The sequence below is a fragment of the Plecotus auritus genome (genome assembly GCF_963455305.1).
Source record: "Plecotus auritus genome assembly, chromosome: 9".
Lineage (NCBI taxonomy): Eukaryota > Metazoa > Chordata > Mammalia > Chiroptera > Vespertilionidae > Plecotus > Plecotus auritus.
Window position 1 is genome coordinate 113,614,590 of NC_137783.1, and position 18,900 is coordinate 113,633,489.

Below are 18,900 nucleotides of genomic sequence, written 5' to 3' on the forward strand. Positions count from 1 at the left end.
GTGCCTACAAATGGTAGTAATTCCTTCTTTTTTATGGCAGCATAGTATTCCATTGTGTAGATGTACCATAGTTTTCTGATCCAGTCATCTGCTGATGGGCACTTAGGCTGTTTCCAAATCTTAGCTATTGTAAATTGTGCTGCTATGAACATAGGGGTGCATATATCCTTTCTGATTGGTGTTTCTAGTTTCTTAGGATATATACCTAGGAGTGGGATTACTGGGTCAAATGGGAATTCCATTTTCAGTTTTTTGAGGAAACTCCATACTGTTCTCCACAGTGGCTGCACCAGTCTGCATTCCCACCAGCAGTGCATGAGGGTTCCTTTTTCTCCGCATCCTCGCCAACACTTGTCGTTTGTTGATTTGTTGATGATAGCCATTCTGACAGGTGTGAGATGGTATCGCATCGTCGTTTTGATTTGCATCTCTCAGATAATTAGTGACTTTCAGCATGTTTTCATGTGTCTATTGGCCTTCCTTCTGTCTTCTTTCGAAAAGATTCTATTTAGGTCCGTTGCCCATTTTTTTATTGGATCATTTATCTTCCTTTGATTAAGTTGTATAAGCTGCCTGTAGATGTTGGAGATTAAACCTTTATCAGTGATAACATTTGCAAATATGTTCTCCCATACAGTGGGGTTTCTTGTTGTTTTGTTGATGGTTTCTTTTGCTGTGCAAAAGCTTTTTATTTTGATGTAGTCCCATTTGTTTATTTTCTCTTTGGCTTCCATTGCCCTAGGGGCAGTATCAGTGAAAAAGTTCTTTTGGCATATGTCTGAGATTTTGCTGCCTGTGGATTCCTCTAGTATTTTTATGGTTTCCCGTCTTATATTTAAGTCCTGTAACCATTTTGAGTTTATTTTTGTGTATGGTGTAAGTTGGTGATCTAGTTTCATTTTTTTGCATGTATCTGTCCAATTTTCCCAACACCATTTATTGAAGAGACTGTCTTGACTCCATTGTATGCTCATGCCTCCTTTGTCAAATATTAATTGTGCATAGTGGTTTGGGTCGATATCTGGATTCTCTATTCTATTCCATTGATCTATATGTCTGTTCTTGTGCCAGTACCAGGCTGTTTTGAGGACAGTGGCTTTGTAATACAGCTTGAAATCTGGTATTGAGATCCCTCCTACTTTATTCTTCTTTCTCAGGATTGCTGTGGCTATTCGGGGTCTTTTTTTATCCCAGATGAATTTTTTGAGAGTTCTTTCTAGGTCTGTGAAATATGCCGTTGGTATTTTAATGGGGAGTGCATTGAATCTATAGATTGCTTTGGGTAGTATGGACATTTTAATGATGTTGATTCTACCAATCCATGAACATGGTATGTTCTTCCATCTTTTACATCTTCCTCTATCTCTTTTTTCAGTGTCCTGTAGTTTTCCGCGTATAGGTCTTTTACCTCCTTCGTTAGGTTTATTCCTAAGTATCTTAATTTTTTTGGTGCGATGGAAAATGGGATTGCTTTTTTAGTCTCTCTTTCTGTAAGTTCACTGTTGGTGTATAGCAATGCCATAGATTTCTTGGCATTAAATTTGTATCCTGCTACATTGCCGAATTCATTTATTAAGTCTGTTGGTTTTTGATGGAGTCTTTCGGGTTTTTTATGTACAATATCATGTCATCTGCAAATAAGGACAGCTTTACTTCTTTTCCAATTTGGATGCCTTTTATTTCTTCTTCTTGTCTAATTGCAGTGGCTAATACTTCCAGTACTATGTCAAACAGGAGTGGTGATAGTGGGCATCCCTGTCTTGTTCCTGTTCTTAGGGGAAATGGTTTTAGTTTTTGCCCATTGAGTATGATGTTAGCTGTGGGTTTATCATATATAGCTTTTATTATGTTGAGATATGATCCTTCTATTCCCACCTTGTTGAGAGTTTTTATCAAGAAAGGGTGTTGGATTTTGTCAAATGCTTTTTCTGCATCAATTGATATGACTATGTGATTTTTATCTCTCAATTTGTTTATGTGATGTATCACATTTATTGATTTGCGGATATTGTACCATCCTTGATTTCCTGGGATAAATCCTACTTGGTCATGGTGTATGATCTTTCTGATGTACTGCTGGATCCGATTTGCTATAATTTGGTTGAGGATTTTGGCATCTACATTCATGAGGGATATTGGCCTGTAATTCTCCTTCATTGTGTTGTCTTTATCTGGTTTTGGTATTAGGGTGATGCTGGCTTCATAGAAGGAGCTTGGAAGTGTTCCTTCCTCTTGAATTTTTTGGAATAGTCTGAGGAGGATAGGTTTTAGTTCTTCCTTGAATGTTTGGTAAAACTCTCCTGTGAAGCCGTCTGGCCCCGGGCTTTTGTTTGCCGGAAGCTCTTTGATGACTGCTTCAATTTCTTCCATAGTTACTGGCATGTTGAGCTGTTTAGATTCTTCCTGATTGAGTTTTGGAAGGTTATATTTTTCTAGGAATATGTCCATTTCCTCCAGGTTGTCCAGTTTGTTGGAATAGAGTTGTTCATAGTATTTTTTAACAATCCTTTGTATTTCGGTGGGGTCTGTTGTTATTTCACCTCTTTCATTTCTGATTTTGTTTATTTGGGTCCTCTCTCTTTGCTTCTTGGTGAGCCTGGCTAGAGGTTCATCAATCTTGTTTATCCTTTCAAAGAACCAGCTCTTGGTTTTGTTGATCTTTTGTATTGTTTCTTTGGTCTCTATGTCTTTTATCTCTGTTCTGATCTTTATTATTTCCTTCCTTCTGCTTACACTGGGCTTTTCTTGTTGCTCTTTTTCTAACTCTTTGAGTTGTTGGGTTAGGTAATTTATTACCCCTGTTTCTTGTTTTTTACAGTAGGCTTGTAGAGCTATGAACTTCCCTCTCAAGACTGCTTTCGCTGTGTCCCATAGATTTTGGATTGTAGTGTTTTCATTGTCATTTGTTGCCATGATGTTTTTTATTTCTTCTTTGATCTCTCTGGTAACCCAGTCATGGTTTAATAGCATGCTGTTTAGTCTCCATGTGTTTGATTTCTTTGGGTTGTTTTTATTGTAGTTGATTTCCAGTTTTATGCCACTGTGGTCTGAGAAGATGCTTGATATGATTTCCATCTTCTTGAATTTGAAGAGACTTTGCCTATGTCCCAACATATGGTCTATCTTTGAAAATGACCCATGTGCACTTGAGAAGAATGTATATTCTGTGGCTTTGGGGTGAAATGTTCTGAAGATGTCAATTAATTCCATCTGGTCTAGTGAGTCATTTAGGATTGATGTTTCTTTGCTGATTTTTTGTTTAGAGGATTTGTCCAATGGTGATAGTGGGGTATTAAAGTCTCCTACTATGATTGTATTGCTGTCAATCTCTCCCTTGATATCCTCCAGGAGTTTTTTTATGTATTTGGGTGCTCCTGTATTGGGTCCATATATGTTTACCAGAGTTATTTCTTCTTGTTGGATTGCTCCCTTTAGTATTATGAAGTGGCCTTCCTTATCTCTTGTTATGTCCTTCACTTTGAGATCTAATTTGTCAGATATAAGTATTGCTACCCCAGCTTTTTTTTCAGTTCCATTTGCCTGGAAAACCTTTTTCCATCCCTTCACCCTCAGTCTGTGTGCGTCTTTTTTTCTGAGGTGGGTTTCTTGTAGACAGCAGATATATGGGTCGTGTTTTCTTATCCAATCCATTACCCTATGTCTTTTGATTGGGGCATTTAATCCATTTACATTTAAAGTTATTATTGATAGGTACTTGTTTGTCGCCATTCCTATTCTTTACCCCTGTGTTCCTTCTTCGCTTCCTATTTCTTTTTTTTTTTTTTTTTTACAGCAGACCCTTTAGCATTTCTTGCTTTGCTGGTTTGGTGGTAATAAATTCCCTTAGTCCTTTTTTATCTGTGAAGCTCCTGATTTCACCTTCAATTTTGATTGACAGCCTTGTTGGGTACAGTATTCTTGGATTCAGCCCCTTCCTTTGCATGACTTTGTATATTTCATTCCATTCCCTTCTGGCCTGATGAGTTTCTGTTGAGAAATCAGTTGCTAGTCTGATGCGGGTTCTTTTGTATGTAACTTTCTGTCTCTCTCTTGCCGCTTTTAAGATTCTTACTTTGTCGTTGGTATTTGCCAATTTAATTATAATGTGCCTTGGCATTGGTCTTTTGGGGTTCATTTTGCTTGGGACTCTGTGAGCTTCTTGGATTTGTGTGGGTTTTTTCTTCTCTATATCAGGGAAATTTTCTGTCATTATTTCTTCAAATAAGTTTTCTATTCCTTGCTCAGCTTCCTTTCCTTCTGGAACCCCTATTATGCGGATGTTGTCTTGTTTCGTGTTGTCCCAAAGTTCCCTTAGGCTCTCCTCCTGCCTTTTAATTTTTTTTTCTAGAAGTTGCTCTACTTGGGTATTTTTTCCCATCTTGTCTTCTAGCTCACTGATGAGGTACTCTGCTTCTTCTAGTCTACTCTTGATGCTTTCTATTGAGTTCTTTACAGCAGCGATGTCATTTTTCATTTCTTCTTGGTTCTTCTTCATTTCCTCTTGGTTCTTGCTCATATTGTCGAATTTGTCTTCCATTCTTTTCAGCCACCTTATGACCATTTCTCTGAATTCTTTCTCTGGAAGGTTGCTTGCCTCCATTTTGTTTACTTCCTTTTCTGGTGATGCCTGCTTTTCTTTCATATGCGGGCTGTTTCTTTGTCTCCCCATGGTCTCTCTTCTCTGGGTGTCTGGTTATGTAGTTCTCTCTCTCCTGCGTTGATTTAAAGGCACAAAATACAGCACTACCAGGTACAACTAACAAGGCACTGAAAAGAAATGTATTCACGATATTAATAACCTCCAATAAAGGTGACCACCAGAGAAAGGCAAATTAGGTGATAGGAGAGAAAGAAGAAGAGGAAAAAGAAAGAAAGAAGAAAAAAAAAAGGAGTGTCAAAATGAAATTGGGAAAAGGGAAAGAAAAAAAAGTAAGAGAGACAAGAAAGAGACTAAGAGAGAAAGGGGAAACAGACTATATATATTGGGGATAAAACTCCAATAGAACAATCACTAATCCCAGCAAATGCCAGCAACAAGTGCCTGGGGATTAATACAAACTACAACACCAGCTAATATTGAGTGACACAAGGGAAAGCTGAAGCACAAAACAAACAAAAAGATAAACAAAAGAAGAATAAGCAAAACAATCTCACAAAAAAGCATAAAAATTCGATATAATCTACATTCAAGAGAACAACAACAAAAAGACAGAGAGAAAAACAATTTTTTGGATAGTTAAGACAGCAAAGAGAGAGGTGTGTATGGACTTTAAGCAGGAGATTGGAGATTATATATGTAAGTAGGGTGAAATTTTAACAAGGGGTAAACAGAAAGAATAGGGAAAATCTAAAGCAGGAAAGGGGTAAGATAAACAGGACACCGAAAAGGGGAAGGTTAGGAAGAGAGTGATGGCATAAAGGTAGAGTTGAGATAGAGTAAAACTATGCTAAAGGAAAGATAAAAATAGAATGTAGAACACTAATCCCAAAATAAAATGAAGAGAAAATAAAATGTCACTTAAAAAAAAAAAGATAAAATAGCAGTAGTAATAATACGGATTGAAAATAAAAATGTAATTATTAAAAAGGTAAAATCAAGTGATGAAAAAAGAGAAAAAAGTTAGTTTCTTGAGTAAAAGATGCAAAAAATGAAAATTAAAATAAATAAATAAATAAATAAATAAATAAATAAATAAATAAATAAATATAAAATGTGGAGTAGTGAAGGTCATTCACTTCCTCTGTTGTTCTGTTTGGCACGCCTGTTTCTCAGTCTGGACAGTATTGCAGTTCCCTGTGTTCCACTGCTCTTCAGTGTTGTAAGCCAGTCCTGATTTTAAGCAGGCGGTGTGTCTTAATTTCTAGTATTACTTTATTTTTGATTACACAAGAGTCAATTTGTGATTCAGCCCCTGGGTGGCAGTGTTTCTGGATTGACTTCCGGGTCTATCTATGGCCTCTCTAGGCAGTGTTAGAGCCTTCTTTCCCTGTGGCACTCAATACCGGTTTGTGGGAGTGGGCTGCCTCAAAGCTGGCTCTCAGATGGTCCCTCCCCGCTCCGATCCCCAGGTTCCAGAAAACCAACATTCCCCTGCAGTCTCCCAGGGTGTCCCCAACTGGGTGATCCTATGTATTTGGTCTTAGTAATCAGAAGCAAGAATTTCAGGAGGAAAAAGCCCAAGTGTGCGAACTCTGGGGCTGCGCGTAAGTCTAGGCAGCCTGAAATTCTTAGGGTGTCCCTGCACTTCAGATCAAAATGGATTGTTTTTTAGAGAGCCCTTCTGTTAGCAGCTCTGAGGACCCCTTTCCACATTCACAGATCACGCTAGCCCCAACAGCCATGGATTTTTCTAGGCACAGACTTCCCTGGTCCTCCAGCTCCCGCAAAACGTGCGTTCCTCTCTCCCACGGTACCAGAGACCTCACCTTATCCCAGGTGAAATCTGACCTTTCCGTGGTGGAGTGTAGAGCTCCTCTGAACCCGTGTGTTTGCGCCAATTGGGGAGCATTGTTCTGGGGCTCACAGCTGTTCCATGGGTGCTGCAGTTGTGGATTCTTAGGCTTCCGATAAACTCCACTTTCCGGTTCAAGATGGCGCAGACTCCATGTCCAAGCCCGTAGCTCCGGGAGGGGACCCAGCCGCAGTTGGTGCTGCCAGGTCAGGGGAACCCGTCTAGCAGTCCCCCACCTACTTCTGGAGTTCAGCTGTCTCCCAACTTGCCAACAAACACTCCTCGTGCGACCCTCAGCTGTTCTTTCTTTCTGCTCCGGACAAGGCTCGGAACACGTCTGTCTATTCCGCTGCCATTATTCCCTCCCAAAAAAGCAGACTTTTAAATATGTGTGAGATTCAGTGTTCCTTATGAATCAGAAATAAGTTCAAATGATTTCTTAGAAACATTCCAGATACTTGTAATGGCTCAGTATTTTTTAAAAAAATGCAAAGTTGGTATCTTCAAGTTACAAGTTTTTAAGCAATTAAAAATGGCTTAATTGCAAAAAGATGAATATTATCCATAAGGATGGGGAGAGAAAAGTCTGAATGAAAAATAATTAGGTAAAAATGAAATGCCTGACTTGTATTGATGATTCAGTTATTATCACTTTTATTATTTCACCAATATTATAATATGTTGAAAATATATCATGTGCTAGCTGCTCCATGCACATTAACTTGTTTAAATCTCAAAATAAGGCTATGGAACTACATGTTAGAGTCATCTCTGCTTCACAGATGGGAAAATGAAGAACCATACTGAAAGTAACTGAGCCATTATTCCAACTGTGGCAATCTGACCCCAGAGTTTACAATCCTATCATTCATGCACAGTGATCTGAAATTCCAAAATTCATAATATGAAATCTGGGATCAATAAATAAGGTACATACTTATATATGAAATAGTGTACTTTAAGTAACCCAAGAATACTGCTAAAGATCTATTAAAATCTTAAGCACTAAATATAGGTAGGAAATGGCTTAGAATATTGATATGCTGAATTGAGACATAGAAGGGTTGATTAAAAGGAAAAATATACCCCAAATATAAATTAGAAAGGAGATAAGGCTCAGAATAGCAGCATCACATTTGGTTCCTTATCAAGGAGCCCTTATGCTATCACTAACGTTCATCCTTCAGTGAGAAGTGGGTCTTCACTGAAGATCTAATATCACACACAAAGACCAATAATACTTTGTTATAGCTGGTGATTATTGCAGAGTTTATAAGATTATTTGTAGACATTATTATATTAACAATATAATAATACAGTATAATATAATATAATCCTCCTATATAATAAAGAGCTAATATGCAAATGATCATCACACCCTCATGCCATCACATGGTTCAGACACTCAACACTGGGGAGAGAGGAAGGGGGACCAGCCAGGCTGTGTCCCTGGAAAGGGACAAGCCACCTGCCCCACAGTCCTGGGCACCAGTGGCTGCACCTGCGCCTGCGGCCCAGCCCGGGAGAGGGACAAGCCGCATGCCCTGTGGTCCCAGGTGCCAGCAGCTGTGCCTGTGGCCTGGGAGAGGAACAAGCCACCTGCCCCATGGTCTTAGGTGCCAGTGGCTGTGCCTGTGCCTGTGGCCCAGGAGAGGGATAAGCCGCCCACCCTGCAGTCCCGGGCACCTGCAGCTGCGGCCTGGGTGAAGCCGCCTGCCCACAGTTCCCTGCAGCTGCGAAGCCAGCCCAGGTCCCGGGTGCCTGTGACTGGAGGGAGGAGGGAATCCTGGGTCCTGGGTGTGGGGTGAGGCAGAGGTGGTTAGGGGCAATCAGGCCAGCAGGGGAGCAGTTAGGGGTGATCAGGCCAGTAGGGGAGCAGTTAGGTGTGATCAGGTAGGCAGGCAGAGGTGGTTAGGGGTGATCAGGCAGGCAGGCAGAGGGGTTAGGGATGATCAGGCAAGCAGGCAAAAGTGGTTAGGAGCCAGTGATCCCAGATTGCGAGAGGCAGTCGGACATCCCCCAAGGGGTCCCGGATTGGAGAGGGTGCAGGCCTGGCTGAGGAACCCCCTCCCCTCACCCATGAATGAATTTCCTGCACTGGGCCTCTAGTATAAATAATATAATATAATATATATAAATTATATTATTAATATTATAATGTTATATTTATTTTTCAAATATAAAAATCAAGCTCAAAGAATACCCAATAGAAATTAGCAATCAAGTGTTTAAAATCATGTTTTCAGGTTTAGCTGTAATCCCACCTTCCAGTACCTCCAGCTTCCTCATCTCTAATACATTTTCTCCTAGATTATGTGTTTTGTTTGAAATGTTGAATAAGATCTGTTCTCTTTACCTAATGAGTGGGAGTTTTTTTTTTTTCCTTTCTCACATTTTTTCTAATGCAGAGAATTTGATTGACTTTCAATCCTGAGGTATAGAGGTTCCTTCATAGATGCATCTTCTTGGTGTGCAGATGTCTCTTCTTCTCGATATATTTTTCTTAGGTTATATAAAAAGATTAGGGTTGCCTCTCCAAGCAAAATTTCAGAAGGCATCATCAATACTGAGGTGTGACATCCTGGATAAAAAATTTTGTCATTATTTCTGCCTTTTCAGAAATATGGTCTGAAGAACCATACTCTAGGACTCTTTCCCATTGTACTCATGCCCTCAGAAAGCTTTGATTAACCACACTGAAACATGTGGATTGACAAGACAGACATTTTCCAGTCAGCAGAATACTTCTTTCCATTAATAAAAATTCCAGTGGGCAAGATACTTCTCTTCATTAACTTTTACAATAGTGGCATTTTTTCTACACTATGCTTCCCCACCTCCACCATATGCAAAAACCAAAGTGATCATCCAGAAGGTTGTGGAATGAACATAGATGTTAAGTCCATTTTAAGATGGTTTATCCAGGTAAAGCTTTATAATTCTGTGTCTCCAATGGAGAGCAACCTTTGATCTTACTTGGAGTGGCAGGGATGGTGTTTATAATCTTTATCTCCTGAGAAATTCTATGCTAACACTGACATTTATTCTAAACCTTTGTGCCCATCAGTTACTTAAAACCCAACATGCTCTACCAGGGGACTTATGAAATGTCTGATAGATTACAGCTTTCTTTACATCAGTGTCTTCTTTAAACTAAACTATACCTTCTCTTCGTAGAGACATGAGAAACATTCAGTTCCTACCAAATAGACACAGTGAAATCAGTACAGGGATTAGTTTGAATTATAAAAGATGAACTATTCTGCCAGATTCCCTTATTCTGGAAATATACCTTTTTACAAGTCATGACTCCACATTTCTATTTAATATTACAGACCAAATGGAACAGGGAGGAAGGATATAAGTTGTAGATAGTAGTAAACAGGGGAATTTGTGGGTCCTTCTAAATCTCCAATAACCTTTGTGTGTCTCACTCTAGGTTGCATCCCTGGCACCTGCCTAGATCAACATCCCCGGACTCCAGACATAGGAAAATGTTCAACAGAAGTCAACTCACCCCAGAATATTTTCTGCTGACTGGCCTTCCTGGTTTGGAGGCCCTGTACCCTTGGTTTATCTTCCCATTCTGCTCTACATATGTTGTGGCCCTTGTGGGCAATAGTCTGATTCTGACAGTGATCCAGAAAAACACCTCTCTGCACCAGCCGATGTACCTATTTCTTGCTATGCTGGCCTTTGCAGAGCTTGGTGTCTCTATTTCTACACTGCCCACTGTGCTGGGCATCTTCCTTTTTGGTGCCAGTGATATCTACTTTGAAGCCTGCCTTTTACAGATGTTCTCCATACATTCATTTTCCATCATGGAATCAGGAGTTCTGCTGCTCATGTCTGTGGACAGCTTCGTGGCCATCTACAACCCATTGCGGTACACTGCTATCTTGACCCTGCCCCGTATTGTTGGTACTGGTGTTGCACTTGGACTGAAGAGTGTGATGCTCATGTCCCCACTACCCTTTCTCCTGAAGCGTCTGCCCTTCTGTGGCCACAATGTCCTCTCCCACTCCTATTGTCTTCACTCAGATCTAATCCAGCTGCCCTGTGGAGACACTCGGCCCAATAGCATTCTGGGGCTCTGCATCGTTACTTCCACTTTTGGTCTTGACTCACTGCTCATCGTAATCTCTTATGTGCTGATCCTCTACACAGTGCTCGGCATTACCTCTGGGGAGGGACGGCGGAAGGCCCTGAACACATGTGTATCGCATATCTGTGCAGTCCTTGTGTACTATGTGCCCATGATCAGCGTGGCTCTGGTGCACCGCTTCATGAAGCACGCTGCGCCTGCTGTCCGTCTATTCCTGGCCAATGTCTATCTTCTGGTACCTCCTGTGCTCAATCCCATCATCTATAGTGTTAAGACCAAGCAGATTCGCCAGGGACTAATCCAACTCTTTCTCCAAAGGAAATAATAAGACGGTCAGTGGCGATGAGATGATTACCCTAAAACCAGTTATTTTCCTCACCAGAGGAGGTCTAGAGAAGGAGAGAGTGCATATCACCTTGTCAAATCTAGAAAGCTTGATAAGTGTGTAGAGAATGCACATTTTTATACCCCTACTGTTGTAACCTAAATTAGAATTGTATAGTGTTTTGTAAGCTATTTGTTGTATGTGTCAACTCAAAATACACATGCTTTTTAATGCAGAAATTCTGTTTTAGCACTTCCCTAGATTCATGCTCTGAATGTTTGTTTATGAATATAGAGACTTGAATAAGAATTTGTGATGTTTGAAATGAAATTTTAAAGAGAAAGTGGCCATTGAAAGGTAAATAGTTAAATGAGTTAGGATCTGTTCAAATTATGGAATATTGTGCAGATAAAAAAAAAAGTCCCAGATGATAGGTGCTCAAGGCTTAAGCAAGAAATAGCAAATTTTGTATGTATACACACACACACACATTTAATAAAACTTTTTGTAAAATAATTTAATCACAAAAATTTCAGTTAGTTTATGTGTATAAAAACACATGGTAAACTGACAACACTAATATCTCTTTTGGAGGAGTCTGTGCTAGTGAACAAAAGAAGCAAAAGAATACTCACTTTATTCATATTGTTTAAGAATAATACACTCACTGAGATGAAGACAATTTTCCCAAATTACTCACTGTGCCAGATAACTTTCTCTTTAGCATACTAAGATCAGTATATATATTTCTTCTAGGAGTTCTTTAGATACTCTTGACCCACATCTGAGCATGTGTTCTAAGGGGGAGAAGAATGAGCTACTCTAATCATTTTTTATAATTGGCAGTGATGACATCTATATAACTTCATAATTTTATTGATCTAAGTTGACATGGCAGATTTCTCTGTCCTCCAAGAACAAAACTAAATTTGTGGGCTTTTAAGACATACTTTATATTATAAGAAACACTCATGCAAAATGTGAATGACTTGCCAAAATAGGTTTAAAGTGTTTTAAGAAATGGCGGGGAGGGAGGGTTATACTAACACCAAGTTCTGAAATACAATAAAAAATTCATGTTTTTCATGTGTAGGAATAACCTACTAAACAAAAAATGTCACATGGCTAGAAATTAATTTGGGGGGAGGGGTAGTTTTAAGTGTGTTTTTTTTTTTCTTTGATCTATCTCACATCAAGTCCATGGGCCCAATGTTATGAAAGACCCGATTTCCCTTTCTAAGATAGTGAGATATCTCACTGTGGTCCCACTGCTGATGTTTTCATTGTGTCAAAAAATAAAACAACTGAAGACTTAAAAAAAGAAAACACAAGAAAAAGTAAACAACATTTTCCCCTAAATAACTTTATATCTTAAAACATGATAGATAGGTATTATTTTGACTAAACTAGGGAAAAAAAAGCATGACTACATGATTATTTTAAAATGCATAAAATTTATGTAAAAATAGATTTTATATTCACAGTGCACATGCATTTATGATAGAATAAAATGTGTGTTGTGTGTGTTTACATATGTGGGGTATTAAGATTTCATAGTTTTCCGTTTATTATGGAAGCACTTCATGTGAAATTCCAAATATATACTCCAAAATTCCCAGTGTTTCTTAAAATATGAATTATATAATCCCTGTTTTTTTGTTGCAGAAAAAGTAAAGCCTCCATTTTTTGAAAAATAGTTGATAGACACAATTACAATAAGCACAATTATAATAAATACAATAGCAATATATTAAAAATACATTATAATAAATAAAAACTCTAATTTTCATATATTTGTCAAGAGAGAGAGATGTGAGACATTAAACCTCAGGGAAGGCAGGGGAGGGTGGGGGTAAGAGGGAGAGATCAACCAAAGAACTTGTATACATGCATATAACCCTAACCAATGGACACAGACAACAGGGGGGTAAGGGCATGAATGGAAGGGTTGTAGGGGGTAATGGGGGAATAAGGACACATGTAATACCTTAATTAATAAAGAAATTTTAAAAAGAGAGAGAGATGATTATTAAATGTAGAATGGGTGATAAAAATGCTGAAATCTTATAAAGTAAAATTTGACCAATAATACCCCAGAACACAATCCTAGAGTATAATGGAAAATGACAATCTCCTGTTTGTGTCTATTTTTGCTAAATGTTTAAAATGAGAACTGACATCTGGGGGAAAATATGCCAACATTCCAAATTCAGCTCAGTGTCCATATGTATCATTCATTTGGTGGTCTTACATCACAGCTTCTGGTCTTCTTCAATTCCAAGGAAGCTTAATTAAATTCTGCTTTGTCCTCTCTCACTTTGTGACCATATCCTGGATCTAGTTATGAGTCAGAGTATTTCTCTTCTATTATTAACATCCATAGACACTTTTATGATCACAGATGTTTATCTCCTAAATTCCCTCATTGTCTTGTTCATACTAGTTTTGTTTGACTTTATTATGATCATGTCTCACTAAATCACTCCATTTATCCAAGTTACTCCCGACTTTACATATATCTGAATCTATTCTATCCACATAACCTGTCTTTTAAAGCATCTCCTCAGAGATTACACAGAGCCCCCTTTCTCTTGTTAAACCAGCAGCACAAAAAGGTATATTTTTAGAAAAACTTTAGAAGTCCTATAAATGTGTCATGGTGGATTTTTTTCTCTTGTCAATCAGAAAATTGGCCAAAAAACCCCACAAAACACAACAGAGCAAAACCCAACAACAACAAAATACAGCCATCTACAAATAATCAAAACTCATTGGTTCAGCAATTTTAAATTCTCTTTAACATTGGATTCTGTAAATATTCACCTTCTGCTGTCTCTAATCACCTTATACTAGGAAGCCCTATTTATCATGCCTTTATGAACAATCTGCCCCCAACCCAATCTGGAACTTTTACTCATAATTGTTTTACCCTTGGATTCTGTCACCTCCTGATATTAAACACTCTAATGTGCTCTAGATACCAACAATACTGTGCCCCGCTTATTACTTGTTAAATGCATGTTTATAAAAGTGGTAAAATTGAAAGTTGAGACCATAGTAGATCAATATATAATAATATAATTGATCTACTGTAATAATAATTATAGTATTAGCTAACATTTATGGTGAACTATATATGGATTAAACACTTTACAGCAATTTACATATATCAATTCTTTTATTCTCCTAGTAGATGAATATTATTATTATAAATCACTTCACAGAGGTAATGACTCTATACCCTGGACATTGAGAAGAGGTGATGTAGTTAACTGGATAATTGCTCCTCAGGAGACCAAAGGACCTTTCCATTCTTCACTCCCCACAGCTAATCAATTTGCAAAGGAAGAAGCACTCCAGCCCCAGGACCAGAGAGATGTTAATGCCATCGTGGCAGAGACTTGCTGAAGTGAACTTCCCCCTTCCCACTTGATGCTCAGAGGTCAGCTCTGCTTGTGTTGAGTGTCTGAGGCCATAATCTCCCAGCCCTGCCAGCAGCTTCCAGAAGGGGTCTCAACTCTACTCCATAATTAGCCCTCTAGGCTTTTCCATAATCAGTAGCCAGATCCCTAGCTTCCTGAATCTGTGTGACAGAGCAAGAGGAAGCTTTTCTCAAACTTGATGGCAGGTGAAGAACAAAAGAAAGAAATCAGAAAATACCATGGATTCTAAAAATAGGCTTGCCATCATAATATCTTAGGTGAGTTAATCAATACATCTATCTTCTTTATATGATCATCTGTAAGTTGTGTCCTTGTTTCCCTCAGAAAGGTGGTCTGAGTGCCAGTGAGACAATAATAATGAAAGATCATTATTAGCAGAAATTTGGAGATTGTTGGTCTTTGATTGATTCCTTCTGAGAATGCCTGAAAGAGAGACAGAAAGAGTGGGGGTTATAATATTAAATGTTTACTAAAAGCTCACATGAAATAGAGCCACTCTCTGGAATATGTATTAACAGCTGTATCCTTAAAAATAAAGAAAGGGAGTTTCACAAAGCTTAAGTAGGTAAAGTTGTACTGCACGGAGCACCCAATTACATCCATGTCCAGGGATGCAGTATCCATTATAACATATTCTCTTCTTTCTGCTGATTTGTTGTGTGTCCTATTACAGTTGGCTGCAGACTAAATGATTCATTTTAACTTCTCCCAATCTGAAATGCTCTCATCACACAAGTACTAAACTCATGGGGGATGACTGCCTTCTAAGATCTTTTTGAAGGTGGCCTGGTCCCTGTTGGGCTGTGAAGACTCTGAAGGTAGAGAAGGGGAAGAATGCAATAAAACAAGAATAGGAAAATGAAAAATGAAACAAAAGAGCATGGAGAGGCAGAGATGACAGTTGAAAACAAGGGAGGGAAGACCCCAAGTTCAAGCATCTCTCAAGATGTGTCCCTTTTACCATAAGGTCACTTGAATAGTATAGGCAAGAAGTAGAGTGCATGGGACCAAGGGGGCAGTGAGGCCACATGCAGAAGTAACAGCTGCTCAACCCAAGGCAAACCTATATTTAGTCGAGTTAAAGAGTTAAGAGAGATATGTTGGGCTTTTGGAAGTGAGGAGAGAACATAGAAAAGGTCATCACACGTAGGGAACAAAGGTGCCCCTCAAGTCCCTCAGCCATGAGAAGTTCTGACATGCATCATTATTTCTGAAGCTCAAAATTTGGCCCTGAATTTTCCAGCCCTACATTTGAGCACAGCCCACAGCACAATTTTCCCTAAGTTGATATGTGCTGAGGTAAGCTGCCATCAGACCATGAAAGTTACAAGCAATGGACTTAAAATTTTTTTTTCTCTCATATTTTCATGAAAGCAAAAGGAATGAAAAAAAATCAACAGTTTTAAAATTCTAGTGCATCAGCCATTTTTATTTGCTCCATGTCATGTTTTAGTCCTTGACATAGTGCAGTTTTACATACCCACTGACGTAATTTCTTCTGCACCATATTACACCCAACCTCTCCATTTTGCCTGTATATTTTCTATGAATTACTCAGATGTTGGCAAAAAGAGCACTTTCTGAGGAAAGCTTTTCCTGACTTTTAAAAATAAGCTAGGTTTTCCCCTCCAGGTCCATCCTATTATATCTTAAACTTGTCTTTTGTAGCACTTAACATAATTATAACACGTTTATAAAGACTTCAGGGTATGTGATGACTGTATTTGAATAGTTGTGGAAGAATATGTGTTCTTCGGCCTGTGGTTAAAAGTTGCAAAGAGCCCAGCTCAGTGATTGAGCATTGTCCTATGAAAGACAAGGTCACAGTTCAATTCTAGGTCAGGGGATATGCCAGGGTTGCAGGCTCAATCCCAAGTAGGGTCATGCAGGAGGCAGCCAATCAATGATTCTCTATCATCATTGATGTTCCTGTCTCTCTCTCCCTCTCCCTTCCTCTCTAAAATAAATTTTAAAAATACATTTTTTAAAAAGTTGCAGAGAAGTTTTCTGAGTAGGGCCAGAACTCTGTGTTGCCAGGATCCTGTATGGTGCATATCATAAAGGAGTGCTGATTGGTTACAGATGTGCAGAGCAAAGAACCGAATAATAACTGGTGTGTGATAGTCACATCCTGTAAGTGCAGCAGTGGCTGGGCTGAATGAAGAGTTCACATCAGAGAAGATGCACACAGGATTTCAGCAAGTGTGGAAAATGTGCATGTGCAAATATGTGAGCAGATGTGTGTGGTGTGTGTGTGGTGGGGGGGGGGACAAAGGGGTCAGTGGGTCAGTGAATGAGTTGAAAAATGCCTTCTTGTGCTCGCCCAGACAGTACTCAACTTAAAACACACCCAATTTTTGTAGTTTTTTTCTCCCCTCTGTTGCCTTCTCCTGCCCAGCAGAACCTTTCTTGAAAGTCCATTCCAAGTGTTGTTATTGCAGTGTACTCAGAGGTGTATCTAAGCCAAAAGAAGTACCAATGGATGAGGTAGATTGTCATTGTGAGTCAAGAAAGTGGATATTATCATGACATAAATTTTTCATTAACCTTAAATCCACCAACCGTGATTCCTACCTTCTCTTGAGTCTGTCCTTTGCACATAATCTTTCCATTTGCTTCCTAGTTCTTTCAAAACCCAGAACAGCTGAACCCAGTATGAATCCAAGCTCCATTCTTTTCCACTTTAATTTTTTAGTCACTTGCTTCAGATTCTAGCCACTGCCACTTCTCAGCCTTAATATATATATGTCAAATACATTTATCTGTTTTTATGCACTATGCTCTTTGTCTTATATCTATATATTGACCAGTAATATCTCTGTTCACCTATTTCTGACATTAGTCTATACCTATGCTGAGATTGACTATACCTGACTGTCTCCCCAGCAGTTTTCTATGGTCAGGCATGTTCACACCAAGACAAGGTAGCCACTTCTTTCTTAGCAGATCCAAGGAGAACTACAATTTAGAGGAATAATTTTCTATCAGCTTTGAACTTCTCTGTGATGGAGACTGCAACTCCCTTACTGGTGGGAAGTTCCTGATGGTGGTCATCTGTCAGTTATCAAGTATGAGATATTTGTCCACCTGTATCTGTGAGCTTTGTTTTCTTCTTCCCTTTCCCCAATGTCCAGGGGTCTTTCTCCATAATAATGTTATCTCACTACTTTGTTTCTAATTTTCAAGGTAGCATTGATTTAATGGAATGAGATTTCAACATGAAGAACTCCAATAACTCTCTGGAATTCTTACCTACCACATTCATTCTGGTTGGCATCCCTGGGTTGGAGACAGAGCACATCTGGATGTCCATTCCCTTCATCCTGATGTACATTATCATCTTCCTTGGGAATGGAACCATTCTTCATGTCATCAGAACAGACACTGCCCTACACCAGCCCATGTACCTGTTTCTTGCCATGTTGGCACTGGCTGAAGTTGGTGTCTCTGCATCCACTCTGCCTACAGTGCTAGGCATCTTCCTTTTTGGAACCACTGAGATTAGTTTTGATGCATGTCTCCTCCAGATGTTCTCCATCCATTCTTTCTCCATTATGGAGTCAGCTGTGTTGCTGGCCATGTCTGTTGACCGATTTGTGGCCATCTACAGCCCACTGCGCTATACAGCCATCCTAACCCTGCCCCGCATCTTTGGCACAGGAGCTGCCATTGGGCTGAAAAGCATTATGCTCATGGCCCCATTGCCCATGCTCTTACGGCGCCTGCCCTTCTGTGGTCACAATGCCCTCTCCCATTCCTATTGCCTTCATCCAAACCTCATCCATTTACCTTGTGGGGACATTTCTGTCAATAATATCTGTGGGCTTTTCATTGTTACCTCCACTTTTGGGCTGGATTCGCTACTCATTGTGGTCTCCTATGGGCTTATACTCCACACTGTACTGAATATTGCCACTAGGGAGGAGCGTAAGAAGGCACTGAACACATGTGGTTCACATGTCTGTGCTGTGCTAGCTTATTATGTGCCTATGATTGGCTTGTCAATGGTGCACCGTTTTGGTCACCATGTATCCCCTTTGCTGCATGCTATGATGGCCAATGCTTATCTATTCTTCCCACCCGTTGTCAACCCCATTGTGTACAGCATTAAGACCAAGGAAATCCGCCGTGGCATTGTCCGAATGCTATCAGAGAAGAGATCCAGAGTTTAGACAAAGGACAAAGTAGGGAGGAACTTTTTTCCATAACCATAAATGGTCCTAGATTGCACATTATGCAAATGGTGTTACCTTAAAAAAAGGTGTCTAACAGAAAGTTTTCCATAATCTGGCTGAACTGGAGTGGGGGTGAAAATGGATTTGGATTATGTGTAAAAGAACAGTATAAAGAATTTATATTATTTTAAAAACATTTTTTTGAGACAAGAGGTTTTCTAGTACCTTGCATGGCTAGAGCAGAAATGCAAGAAAGGTTGTTTATGAAAACATAGCACTCCCCATAAAGAAAGGTAGTCAGGAGCTGGAAGGTGTCTGAAAAATCTATTGTTCCCTGTTTTCTGGAAAAAGAGGAATTGAAATGAATTACATTCTCTTGAATTGTTGGTATGAGCTCAAT

General features: G+C 39.3%; 2 protein-coding genes across 2 annotated transcripts; both read left to right on the plus strand.

Annotated features, from left to right (window-relative positions):
* Positions 1–9,946: 9,946 nt before the first annotated feature.
* Positions 9,947–10,882, plus strand: LOC308233403 (olfactory receptor 51I2-like; the record flags this gene model as incomplete). Its single annotated transcript, XM_080640334.1, has 1 exon — positions 9,947–10,882. The coding sequence occupies one exon, from the start codon at positions 9,947–9,949 to the stop codon at positions 10,880–10,882; it is 936 nt and encodes a 311-aa protein (XP_080496460.1).
* A 6,661-nt stretch (positions 10,883–17,543) lies between these two features.
* Positions 17,544–18,497, plus strand: LOC308233348 (olfactory receptor 51J1-like; the record flags this gene model as incomplete). The annotated part of the gene is made up of 1 exon (XM_080640273.1): positions 17,544–18,497. The coding sequence occupies one exon, from the start codon at positions 17,544–17,546 to the stop codon at positions 18,495–18,497; it is 954 nt and encodes a 317-aa protein (XP_080496399.1).
* Between the last annotated feature and the right edge of the window lie 403 nt (positions 18,498–18,900).